The sequence below is a fragment of the Branchiostoma lanceolatum genome, chromosome 17 (genome assembly GCF_035083965.1).
Source record: "Branchiostoma lanceolatum isolate klBraLanc5 chromosome 17, klBraLanc5.hap2, whole genome shotgun sequence".
NCBI lineage: Eukaryota > Metazoa > Chordata > Leptocardii > Amphioxiformes > Branchiostomatidae > Branchiostoma > Branchiostoma lanceolatum.
This window is the reverse complement of record NC_089738.1, coordinates 10115432-10126638: the sequence shown is the minus strand read 5'-3', so window position 1 is coordinate 10126638 and position 11207 is coordinate 10115432. Positions and strand designations below refer to the sequence as shown.

The following is an 11207-nucleotide window of genomic DNA, read 5'->3' as shown; positions in this document are numbered from 1 at the left end:
AAAATTAGGTAGAAACTTTTGTCTTTCGTGGTAAAATAAACATTACATTTTCTCAATCTATATAAAAACTAGAAATTGTATATTTGGCTGCAATTTATCTGAAAATTATGTGTATTAAATCCGCTGCATCTAGCTGGTATAAGTTACATTACGCTAATATCGACATCTATAACCCCTCTAAAATAGTGGCTACTTTCACTTATGATGGCGGCAAAAGGGAATGCCTTTTCTGTGATAATGAACGCGCAAAAGAGAAAATTAGCCGATGGAGCTGCGAAAACAACGTCCCAGCCGGCCAAGAAAGGCCACTGGAGTATGGGTCTTCTGTCGTCCATGGAAGATCCCGCTTTAAAGGTCGAATCGGACGATAAAGTGGTCATTATCAAGGATAAATACCCGAAGGTTTGTTGTCAGGTCGGTTACAGCAAAGGGCACCAGACGTTTTCTTTGTTTTTATCTCGTCTGTATGTTTGTGCGTCCTTCTGTGTGTGGGTGTGTTTCCGTCTCTCTGTACATGTGTGCGCGCGCGCGCGCGCGCGTGTGTGTGTGTGTGTGTGTGTGTGTGTGTGTGTGTGTGTGTGTGTGTGTGTGTGTGTTGTTGTTGTTGTTGTCCTTGTTTAACGTCCATTATATCGCTAGACGTGGTCTCTTGGCTTGGTGCTGTGTTACGCTTGGTTCAGATACCAGGCTAATGTCTCTCTAGGTGTTTAACTCTTGCTCGCTGTGTATCTGTGTGTGTGCGCGTGCGCATGTATCTGTTTGTGTGCGTTTGTATTTCTGTGTGTGTGTGTGTGCGTGTGTTCAGTATTTAAGTTTGTCTAAATAATACCTCCATTATCGAGTGCGGTGGCTACAATCAATTTTCGAGCAATATTTATTATAGAATTTAAATAATTCATAATTTAGATATTTTAAACATTTTTATTGTGCTTTTTATCCCATCCTTAGGCTCGGTACCACTGGTTAGTGTTACCCAAGGAGAACATACCCAGTCTGAAGGCTGTGTCTTCAGAACAGCTGGACCTTCTCAAACACATGCACAAGAAGGGACAGGAGCTTATAGACAAGTAAGAACAATATGTTGCAACTTTACCGTTAATTATGAAACTTTTGCAGTGTGGTTTTGATTTAACTTTAATTTTGCAGTCATATGTCACCCGCAAATTCATGGCCCTGCAAGTATGTCTCCCTTGTAAGACCTCTGCAAAATTATTACTGTTTCAACTGCAAATGTAAAACACAGTGAAAGCTCCTTTTTTTCCCTCCTAAACCACCACGAGGTGAAATGAATTCACAGTATTGTGTAGCCCACAGAGACAAGAGATTTCAAATGAAGAGCGGCCCAAACTCGAATCCCACAATTCCTACCTGGCTGACTTCTGCTCGTCTCTACTTTAAGTTGTAACTCATCCCTTCTTGGCAGGTTCTTGCTTCTTGTCAACATAACTTTTGGTGTAACAACAGTTATTCATCCTTTGCACTGTTTCTAAATGTAACGTTTCAGAACAGAAGATGCCAAACATCTGTCCTTCCGACTGGGCTACCATGCCATCCCCAGTATGAGGTGAGTATGAGGTACACTTGTCAAGGTGGAATATTTCAAGGATTAACACTGGAGACATTCTAAAGAAAAACACAGAACTTTGAAATGTGTTGTGTGTGTATCTTGATATAGCCAGTCCAAGATCATGATGTCATATAATTATGTTATCAATCCTTTCTCATGTTAATGCCATTTACATGTGCATCAAATTGCATAGTTTAAAAACCTGGTGGCAGAAGCATGTACATAAGGAAGTGAATATATAAACTTGGATAGTTGAAGTTTGCAATCTTTATCTTCTTTTTTTCTCTGAAATAACAGATTTAATCTACTTTTGCCTTTCAGTCACTTACATCTCCATGTGATCAGTCAGGATTTTGACTCTCCCTGCTTGAAGCATAAGAAACACTGGAACTCCTTCACTACAGACTACTTCATGGACTCTGAAGGTTTGTTCTGAAAATTCATTTGCTGTCGCAGTGGCTTTATAATATTTAAATTAGAAGGAAAAAGAAGCCATGTTTTAAATTTGCAGTCCACACAATAGTAGTCATAATAGTAGTCTCAGTGTCATTAATTTACAATAGAGAGGTTGCCACAAAAACTGCAGAAATAAAACCACTGTGATATCAAAAAGAAGAGGGAGTTTAGAATATCTATGACCACCCCTTCTTAGGATTATGAATGGAATAATCCTGTATGTTGATCTGCTTCATTTTCAGATGTCGTGGAGGAATTAGAAAAAGAAGGGAAAATAACAGACAAAGGATCTAGAAATGACCGCCTGAAATATCCACTAAGGTAGGCATTTTCGTTAGAGAACCAACTGAGTTTATGCATCTCACTAAGTAATGCTGTTTATTAAACCATCTGAACCTTTATATATGTAATCTACAAATTTTAGTGCCAAACAGTTTTCAAATCACTTACTTGATAAAAAGATACTCTTAGTATCTTACTGATATGTTGTCTTTTGAGGCAAGTTCTTTCAGTCCAAGATACATATTCCAGGCTTAAATGTGGGTCTAACTGTATGTAAGTGCAAGGGTAAAATACATTAGTGTAAATACATGTATAAGATACATTTTTCTACACTAAAGATAAATTATATTCATGTTAAACTTTATGATTCCTGGAATAGATTGTGATATTAAAATCAGTAATATTTGATATTAGAATCAGCTAATTTTTAATCAACATTCTTTTGCAGATGTCACGTGTGTAAGAAGGAACAGGTCAACATGCCCAAACTCAAGGCACACATTTTGTCACATATTCCTAAACCTGGAGACAAGGAATGATTGACATCGGACAACAGACTTAGTCATGAAAACCTCTGACAAAGGAACCTTACCTATTTGATCAATACCAGCCAAGAAAGTAGCAAGAATCATGGATAGCAATGGATGTCACATCATGTTTTTCCAGATACGTACATGTATTTGTCAAAATGCAATGCTGTTTATAGAGGTAGGTTCTCAGGAAAACGAATAACATATACAGCAGCGCATACAGTCATAAACTCTTAGTATGCCAGAACTACATGACTTTGTGTACAATTTGTTGCAATAATATAGGAGTTCTGCTGGAGGAAAAAGAACAAGAAATGTGAAAGAAATGTTGCCTGTTTTAATGAATAAAAACATTTACTGGATTTCATTGTTGCAGTCATTAACTTGTGTATATATTTGTATGTGTTACACTAAATTATAATACCAATGAATATGGAACAAGAACACAGGTTTTACAAAGTCCCATTTGAATACTCCCTGTACTAATGTATCACTTTCAATAAGATGTGTTTTCAAAGGAAACTCAATTAGGGAGGGGCAAAACATATCTGTAACTATCGAAGTCGTTGGACAAAGCATTACATCTTTACAATCTCAAGCCACCACAAGCTAGTACTATTAATAGAAATAGAAAGGGGAGGGGGGCAAATGGAGGAAATCACCCTAGAATACTTCCTTCATATGGGTATTCAGAAATAAGATGCACAGACATTTTCACACATACATATATAACTGTCCCCATGATTCATTCTTTGAGTTCTAGTGTTTTTCAGGGCTATGGATAAATGATTGACATTTCCTTCTGCTATGGCCCCATCCCTTGAAATCTCATCATCATCATCGGCATTAGCTCGTGGCCGAGCATTGTGAAATCTACACAAATGCATTACAGCATGTTCAATGCACCACCAAATATTACAAGTGAAATCTTTTGTTATCCCTTTTACCTGCTCCAAGGCCTCTCAATAAAGGCTTTTAACTCCTGAATGGACTAACCTGACTGTTTAAAGTAAGGTAAGTGGACCATGGGCGCCTCTGTTAGGTGTTTTACGTCTTCTTCTGTGCACCTTTCAAAGGGGTTCATGGGTCATTTAAACCATTAGTACCCTTTTACCTCTTTCATTTCAAAACAGGGCATTGAAAGTACGTGTTTATTTTAATCCATTTCACCAACAAGTTGAACACAGATATTTTGTAAGAAACATACCGATTGAATAAAAAAGTCGCCATGCAAGTTACGGTCATAGCAATAGCCAATCCGTACGTGTGTATTGTATTGAAGCTATACAGTACTTGTAATCAAAACCGCCATGGCTACTATATTTCATACGGGCTTTTGACAATGTATGCAAAACGTTCGTGTATATGAGAACCCTATTATGATAAAAATTGTTAAAGATACAATATGCGGGAACATTTAATTGAAGTTCGAATTCTGACCAAAATTCACCCATAGCGACGGCGGTAATACCTGTCAGACGACGTAATCTCAGCAGGTGTTTGCGTTGCTAGGGCGCCATGACGGTAAGCGTCCCGTAACCAGGTACCGCCCCTTGGAGTGTTTATAGGTGACTTGCTTCCGGTGTGCGCACACGCCAGCATTTACTCGCTGTGAGAAATCTAGTCGGTCTGAGGGAACATTCTAAGGTAAGCAGACCATATTTTCTTAGATTTGAGGCATTTTCTGTTGAAGCATATCCACCCTTTTGACTGAGAATACGATTGAGGTTATTGTTAGGTTATTCCAGGTGCCCTATCGCCCATCGTACTTTCAGAACAATTCACCCTCAATTTCTCGTGACCTTTCTCTTATTCTTAGCTATAAACAGCGAAAGCAATTGTTCGTTTTGGATCATTTCTCCCCTACTTACAATGTATAACGTGGTTTTGCCTCTCGTTGTGGCCGTGTTTGGTTGCATAGCACGTAGACAATTTGGTACAACAAACCTTACACGTAACCCCGTGTATGACTAGTAATTCAACTCTCTTCAACACAAAATTGGAGTACTTAAATCAACATAATCTAGAGTCCATAAATTTTATGTGTTCAGTATAACTTTCATATAGCCGTTCATGTTTTAGTTTACGTCCACATTTTCAAAATCAAAGAGTAGATAGACGCACGATTGTTTATGACAGTCCCTCGAGAATTAACGCTTAACCCAATTACTTACTACTTGTCTCAAGCCCTATTGTTAATCGTTAGATTAATAATTCATTGCTCTCGGATTTTAATTTTTATCGTCAACTCATGTATTCATAAATTGCCGGAAAAAGGCTCACGATTTTGTCGCGGTGCGACCATTTCTAGGTGTTTCGTCCAGACTCAGAAAAGACTGGATAATCATTACCTGGTCTTTGTGTACTTATCCAATTACTAGCCACCGCATGGTCGGCTTCCAATGGCTTCTTAACAGTTTTACATTGTAATCTGTGAATGGTCTTCACAAAAAAGGGAGAGGCGAAGAAGACTATCTATTCTAGTCAAACATACATGTATACAACGTGTCTGATCAAACTGATAATAAATTCAGGTTGTGGCGAGGATCCCGTTGCCATTATTTGTTTACGTTAACATCTCTCTCTCGACAAACGCATTGTTCTGTTACTATTTTTGTTCACAAATGTATTCATCTTTTATGAATCGCGTTTTCTGGTTTAAAAATGATTCTTATCCACACCTGTCTTTGCAACATGCATGGTACTTAACTATCAGAAAATGTGAGGTATTGAAAAGTTGTTATTGTTACGTGACAGGTGGTTTGTCCCAGAAACCGGTAATGTGTTTCTTGTCACCTAAGGGCATGGTCTCTTGTTTCTAGGGTATCGTAAACAAACATTCTTTATTGAATCGTGTTTTGAACTTCAATGATATTTGTGTCCTGGCTCTTAAGTATTACACGGAATAAAGAGAATCATGTCGTATTCAAAAGTTGTTGCATGGTATGTGATGTCGGGAGGTTTGTCCTAGATACCGATACTGTATACCGATAATGTGCTTCTTGCCACCTTAGGGCATACGGGCTCTTGTTTCTAAGGTATCGTAAACAAACATTCAAATAGGCATTCGAGAGGTCTAGCAACCCTAGCTGTTTATCCTAACCTTACTAACGTATACTTTGTTTCTCCAGATATCGTATACTTAGCCAGTTTAGCAGTTGCAGAGACAAGGCAATAAGAACACATCCATACAACATGAGTGCCCCAACAACACGACTGAGGGAATTCAAGTCTGCAGTACCGGACCCAACCCCTAGGTGAGCTGTAGTTTGTTGGCCAGTAGTTTTGTCCAATTTTTCCGTTCCCATGGCGATTGAAATAACGTGACATCCTTTCTTGTGAACGTTCTAGCTAGCTTTTTCATTACGCTGGAAGTTACTGAGTATCATTCTATATCCATATCATTAATATCATCCAACCGCATACCAATGATATTGTGTGGTTAAAGGTTCTTTTACTGATAGCAATACAAGTACTAGTAATACAAGGGAATTTGTTATGATAAGTAGCATCTACTTATACTTTGTTTTTCATTTTCTTTCCAGTACGTATAGATACGGGAGGACCGTAGAAGGGTTATACCCCGGACAGGTCGGACGGGTCTCATACCAGATGAAAGAGGCTCCCTTACATCAAAGTTACAGGTGAGACTATACGACAAACGTTTATATGATACCACAAAGAGCCGAATCCACATTCTAGCCTATATGGGGCAATAATACTTTCAAAAGCTCCTCATAGCTATATATTTAATCATGATTTGCATGCAGTTTCCCCTGATTAATCGATTATCAGTTGTGAGACTTTGCCTAATATTTATGTCCGTTACACAGATTTCTTCCTGAGTTCACGTTGAGAGCACCCTACACCCATGACAAGGAAAACCCATTCAAGAACGTTAACTACACGGTAGGTATCCGTCCATGTATTATGATAACTTAAAACAGTTAATGGCGAAGTCCTAGCGAAAATAACATGTATTGGGAAATTGCCGACTCTGAGACATGTCATTTTGGCCACGCCTAATGGGCGGAGGCGTTATGCTTATACCACGTTCACTGTCATCGTCGACTATCCAGTTGAAAGTATTCTAGATCCTTTCATGCAGTGAAATGTATCTTTACCTTCAAAGAAATACACCTTGTATCGTAAAATTTGAGCCCCAACGTTGAAAATATTCTCGAGAACAAAACATCCATGTAAATGACCTATGGCTATACAACAACTTGTACCAAGGACATTATCTTTATGAATGAAAGTTCAACAGCAAATTGCCAACACAAAAATAAATTGGGTTTACCCAAATTTTCGACTGATCAGTTTTTGTCAATGAATGAGCAATCCACTGCTTCTGTGACATCACGTTATCCACGTGGGTCGGTGAGTAGTGGATCATAATCTTACATAGTGGGCCTTTAAGATGACGGAATTTTTGTGTTTTCTTGTTCAGGAAGCGTCCTGGGAATACGCTCACCCCACCAACCCCGCGCCCCTGCCGCAGACGCCAGGCGACCCCGTGAGACGGCCCCACACGGTGGACGTGTACGGTCTGCCCGACCAGACCTTCCGCACCAGCTACGGGGACTCCTTCAACAGGAGAGGCCAGCTGTGGGACACACGGGATCCGCTAGATGTCACCAGACTCAAGGCCAAGAAAAGAGTTACTTTTGATTCATAGATATGAAAAATGGTAGGGGAGGGACTGTTTTATGAATGACCACTGACTGTCATGTGCTCATCAACAGAATGATCAGGATTCAATTGTTTAATCAGCTGAGCAATTCCAATGAGTAACTAGGCTTTTATGTGTACATATAAGTAATAAAGAGTAAGGTAAAGCTAAACATATAGATTAGAGAGTACTTTTCGGGAAGACAGAGGGTAAGGCTAGGTGATAAGGTATTTCATATAATGAAAATTAGTTAATGTAATGTCACAAGTACATAGAAAACTTTACATATCTAGGAATTTACAGACAAGAAAAAAAGACATGTCATTATTACCGATATCCTACAACAAAATGGGGCATTTAAGTCTTCAGTCGGATGGGACTAGAGTTTTTTTTGTGACAAAATCAAACATTGAATCGGAACTGTTCCTTGCCGTATATCTAGGAAACGTGTCTGCCATTTGCTGCTACTGTTCACTGTTGCACTTTATTGAGATTGATTATTTTCACTTTCATTGTGTTAGCAAGGGTGCGTTGCTCAGCCATATTGTAAACGGACAAATGAAATGTCTGTTGGATTTTACGTATACGAATAAAACAAACTGCTACAGCAGTGTTGGCACAGATTAAGTTTGAATTATTTCTATAGAGTTTAATGAGCAGTGTTGCACCATCGGCAGTCTCCGTACAACTGAAGATTGCGTAATGAAAAAGACCATAGCACGTCCAGGACAGTAGAGTTGCACCATCGGCAGTCTCCGTACAAATGACAATAATATTGCTGTAATTACGTGACATTGGCAGCGTCACGAAAACTACCTTACAAGAAGCCGACAGATGATCAGAAGTTTCAAAACTTGATAAGAGATGGTTTCTACAGGCGACGCGCACTGTTATAGATACAACAAAACAACTACCCTATGATATCAAATAGATGTTGCCTAGACATTCTGTCCATCATTAGAAACATTTGTGTCCGCCGCTCCGGAAATTTTCCTTTGCCCACTAACGTTTTGCCCACCTGTTGTGCTGACTCGCGCGTTGCATCGTGGGTGAGCCCCGCCCGGTACTTTCCAAACTTCCTAGTGACGTTACTCATGCTGTAAACAAAGCAGGCCTCCACCGAAACTATCGCGCCAAATATTCAGTACCCTATCAGTACCCATACAAAAGGGTCGAGATAAGTTGATCGGGCACCGTGTGACGCACGAACGTCAAGCAACATCGCCCGCAGGGATGGATTTAACGAGTCCTGGCGGCGGCGGAAGGGGGGAGAGAAGGGGTAGGGGAGGGAGAAAGGGGAGGGGGACGTCCGGTAACGTGCAAGGGCAGAGTTACCTCGGGCAGGGAGGTAGACCGAGGGACGGGACCGTACAACAGGGGAACCAAACACCTACTGGTCAACAAGCCTATGGTGCAGCCTACAGGGGGGACTATGGAGGCGGCTACAAAGGACGATCCGAAGGGGGCTATGGAGGTGGTCATGGCTATGAAGTAGGCTACGGTGAAGCCTACAGAGGGGACTATGGAGGTGGCTACGAAGGACGATCCGGAGGGAGCTACAGACGGGACTTTGGAGGAGGCTATGGGAGTGGCTATGACGGAGGCTACGGAGAAGCCTATGGAGGCGGCTACAAAGGACGCTCCGGAGGGGGCTACAGAGGGGACTATGGAGGAGGCTATTTCGGTGGCTACAGAGAAGACTACGGAAAATGCTACAGTTTGAAAGGTGGGTTTTACGTACATACGCCGATACGGTATGTCAATCTTTTCTCGGGCTGGTCCATGATTTACGTCTGTAAATGGCCAACCTTGAATTTGATGTTGTAGTTTAATTTTCGAATGAAACAGCCGCATTTCCAACAAGCAAATAGGAAATGCTGTAAAGATTTATCATTCAATGATTTAGTTAAAATTTACCAGAATTAGGCTATTTTTCAGTTGTTTAAATATTTACTTAGAAATTTGGCCCAGGAAACAATATTGTGTTTCCGGTTACCCGACCGACCATAGCAAAAACCTGCCGACCCTAGCCTTTTTTGTCGACCGCAAGCAAGGGGCAGCTGCAATGTTTAAATTTATAAAATTTTCGATCTGACATCGATATCTTAGTTAACAGATTAAGGTCTTGAACAGTTGATGAAGGAACGTGTAGTAAACATTGTACTTCTTTGATCAGTTTATCAATATACTTGGGCTTGTCCGATGTATATCTGAACAAATACAACATGATGTTATTGATGAACATGCTATCGTCCTGATGCATTCTAGTTTTGCAATGCTAAACTTTATTTCTTTATAATTTCGGTCAAAACCTATAAATAAAAGGGGAAGAAAGAGAGAATCCCTACCTACCGAAACTACTTTTAATCGGATCCAATTTGCATTGTTTTAATTTTTGGCGACATGCGTTGTGGAATAGTTCTCCATCCGACTTCATGTTGATTGCGATAAATTGATATGTGTGACCATATGCATGCAACGAAAATAAGTCTGCCATTTCTGTCTACAATTCTGATGAAGATGATGATCATGACCAGAAGCTGAACCAGAAGCTGACATGGTGGGAGCAGAAGGAAAAGGAAAAGAAGGAGGAGAAGAAGCAGAGGGAGGACGATGCCCTCGACGATTTACATCATAAATACCCCAGCTATGATGTACAGGAGTTAACAGAAATCTTAGAAAGAACTGATTTTAATGTAGATGATGCCGCTGGTGAAATTGATGAGAAAGAGCGGCAGGAACGGCTACAGAAGAAGAAGGAGGAGAAGAGGAAGAGAGGAGACGATGCCATCGGCGAGTTTCATCGTCGATATGGTGCGACGTTGTACCCAAGTGATCAGGAGTTGAGAGAGATCTTAGAAAGACATGATTTTAATGTAGATGACGCCGTTGATGAAATTGACGAGGAGAATGATTATTTTTGGTAAAGTTCGTTTTTTGTTTGTTTCTCTGTTTGGCCTTTATTTATGCATGGGAATCTGGAATTGTTCTGCCTGCTGCATAGGATTAGCGTGGATTTGACTTTACAATGTAGAATTAGAAACAGCTAGCATATATATATATATAGTCAAGTGTCTTCTCACAAGTTTGAAAGCGTACAATATGACTACCACGTGCACTGTGCACCTAGGTGCATGGCATTTATACAAAGTTAAAACTTACTATGTAAAAAAACACCTATCAGAAAAATTATTTGCCGGATCAATGTATAATTCTTACAAAGAATGACATCAGTTGATGTGATTCAGTTTCAAGATACAACATAGAACTGTACAATCAGAGTATAACATGAATGGGCATGAAAGTTTTTGCCAACTTTAAAACACTAAACAATAATTATGCTAACGTTAGCTAATAGATACAAGGAAGTGTGTACATATATCAGCAGGCATGGGAAACTCTGTTTCATTCAAAAATCCTCCAGCAAATGTGCTTGCCAGTGTAAAATTGTAAGATTTGGTCTTGCTGTATATTTGATATTACTGAAAGAGTACTGTTGTATCTAATACAATACAATAAAATTTGATTTGCGTAATAAGTGTGAAAATGTTACCGTCTACTTTTTGCATATGGTGATGCACAAGGATGGATCATGAGGCGATGGAAATTGCACTTAGGACGACTATGTATAACATTTTCCGTTATACTTTAACGTTACAGAAGTTTTTACATGAACTGAAAAAAACACACACAATAAAGC

The 11207-nt window shown here is 39.8% G+C and overlaps 3 protein-coding genes across 3 annotated transcripts; all 3 read left to right on the top strand.

Annotated features, from left to right (window-relative positions):
- The first annotated feature begins 183 nt into the window (after window positions 1–183).
- On the top strand, window positions 184–3197 carry LOC136423115 (aprataxin-like). Its single transcript, XM_066411145.1, has 6 exons — window positions 184–402; window positions 949–1067; window positions 1505–1564; window positions 1889–1992; window positions 2266–2344; window positions 2754–3197. Exons 1-6 carry the CDS (start codon window positions 202–204, stop codon window positions 2842–2844), a joined length of 654 nt encoding a protein of 217 aa, XP_066267242.1. The 5' UTR covers window positions 184–201; the 3' UTR covers window positions 2845–3197.
- A 1185-nt stretch (window positions 3198–4382) lies between these two features.
- On the top strand, window positions 4383–8130 carry LOC136423116 (uncharacterized). Its single transcript, XM_066411146.1, has 5 exons — window positions 4383–4482; window positions 5967–6092; window positions 6381–6479; window positions 6669–6744; window positions 7286–8130. Exons 2-5 carry the CDS (start codon window positions 6031–6033, stop codon window positions 7511–7513), a joined length of 465 nt encoding a protein of 154 aa, XP_066267243.1. The 5' UTR covers window positions 4383–4482; window positions 5967–6030; the 3' UTR covers window positions 7514–8130.
- Window positions 8131–8740: 610 nt separating this feature from the next.
- LOC136423408 (keratin, type I cytoskeletal 9-like) lies at window positions 8741–11048 on the top strand. The gene is made up of 2 exons (XM_066411551.1): window positions 8741–9233; window positions 10028–11048. Exons 1-2 carry the CDS (start codon window positions 8741–8743, stop codon window positions 10432–10434), a joined length of 900 nt encoding a protein of 299 aa, XP_066267648.1. The 3' UTR covers window positions 10435–11048.
- The last annotated feature ends 159 nt before the right edge of the window (window positions 11049–11207 follow it).

Coding starts and splice junctions, on each gene's coding strand:
- LOC136423115 (XM_066411145.1), top strand. CDS start 202: ATGATGGCGGCAAAAGGGAATGCCTTTTCTGTGATAATGAACGCGCAA. Junction 403..948: donor TCAAGGATAAATACCCGAAG/GTTTGTTGTCAG, acceptor TCCCATCCTTAG/GCTCGGTACCACTGGTTAGT. Junction 1,565..1,888: donor CATGCCATCCCCAGTATGAG/GTGAGTATGAGG, acceptor TTTGCCTTTCAG/TCACTTACATCTCCATGTGA.
- LOC136423116 (XM_066411146.1), top strand. CDS start 6,031: ATGAGTGCCCCAACAACACGACTGAGGGAATTCAAGTCTGCAGTACCG. Junction 6,093..6,380: donor GTACCGGACCCAACCCCTAG/GTGAGCTGTAGT, acceptor TTTTCTTTCCAG/TACGTATAGATACGGGAGGA. Junction 6,745..7,285: donor TCAAGAACGTTAACTACACG/GTAGGTATCCGT, acceptor TTTCTTGTTCAG/GAAGCGTCCTGGGAATACGC.
- LOC136423408 (XM_066411551.1), top strand. CDS start 8,741: ATGGATTTAACGAGTCCTGGCGGCGGCGGAAGGGGGGAGAGAAGGGGT. Junction 9,234..10,027: donor AAAATGCTACAGTTTGAAAG/GTGGGTTTTACG, acceptor ATTCTGATGAAG/ATGATGATCATGACCAGAAG.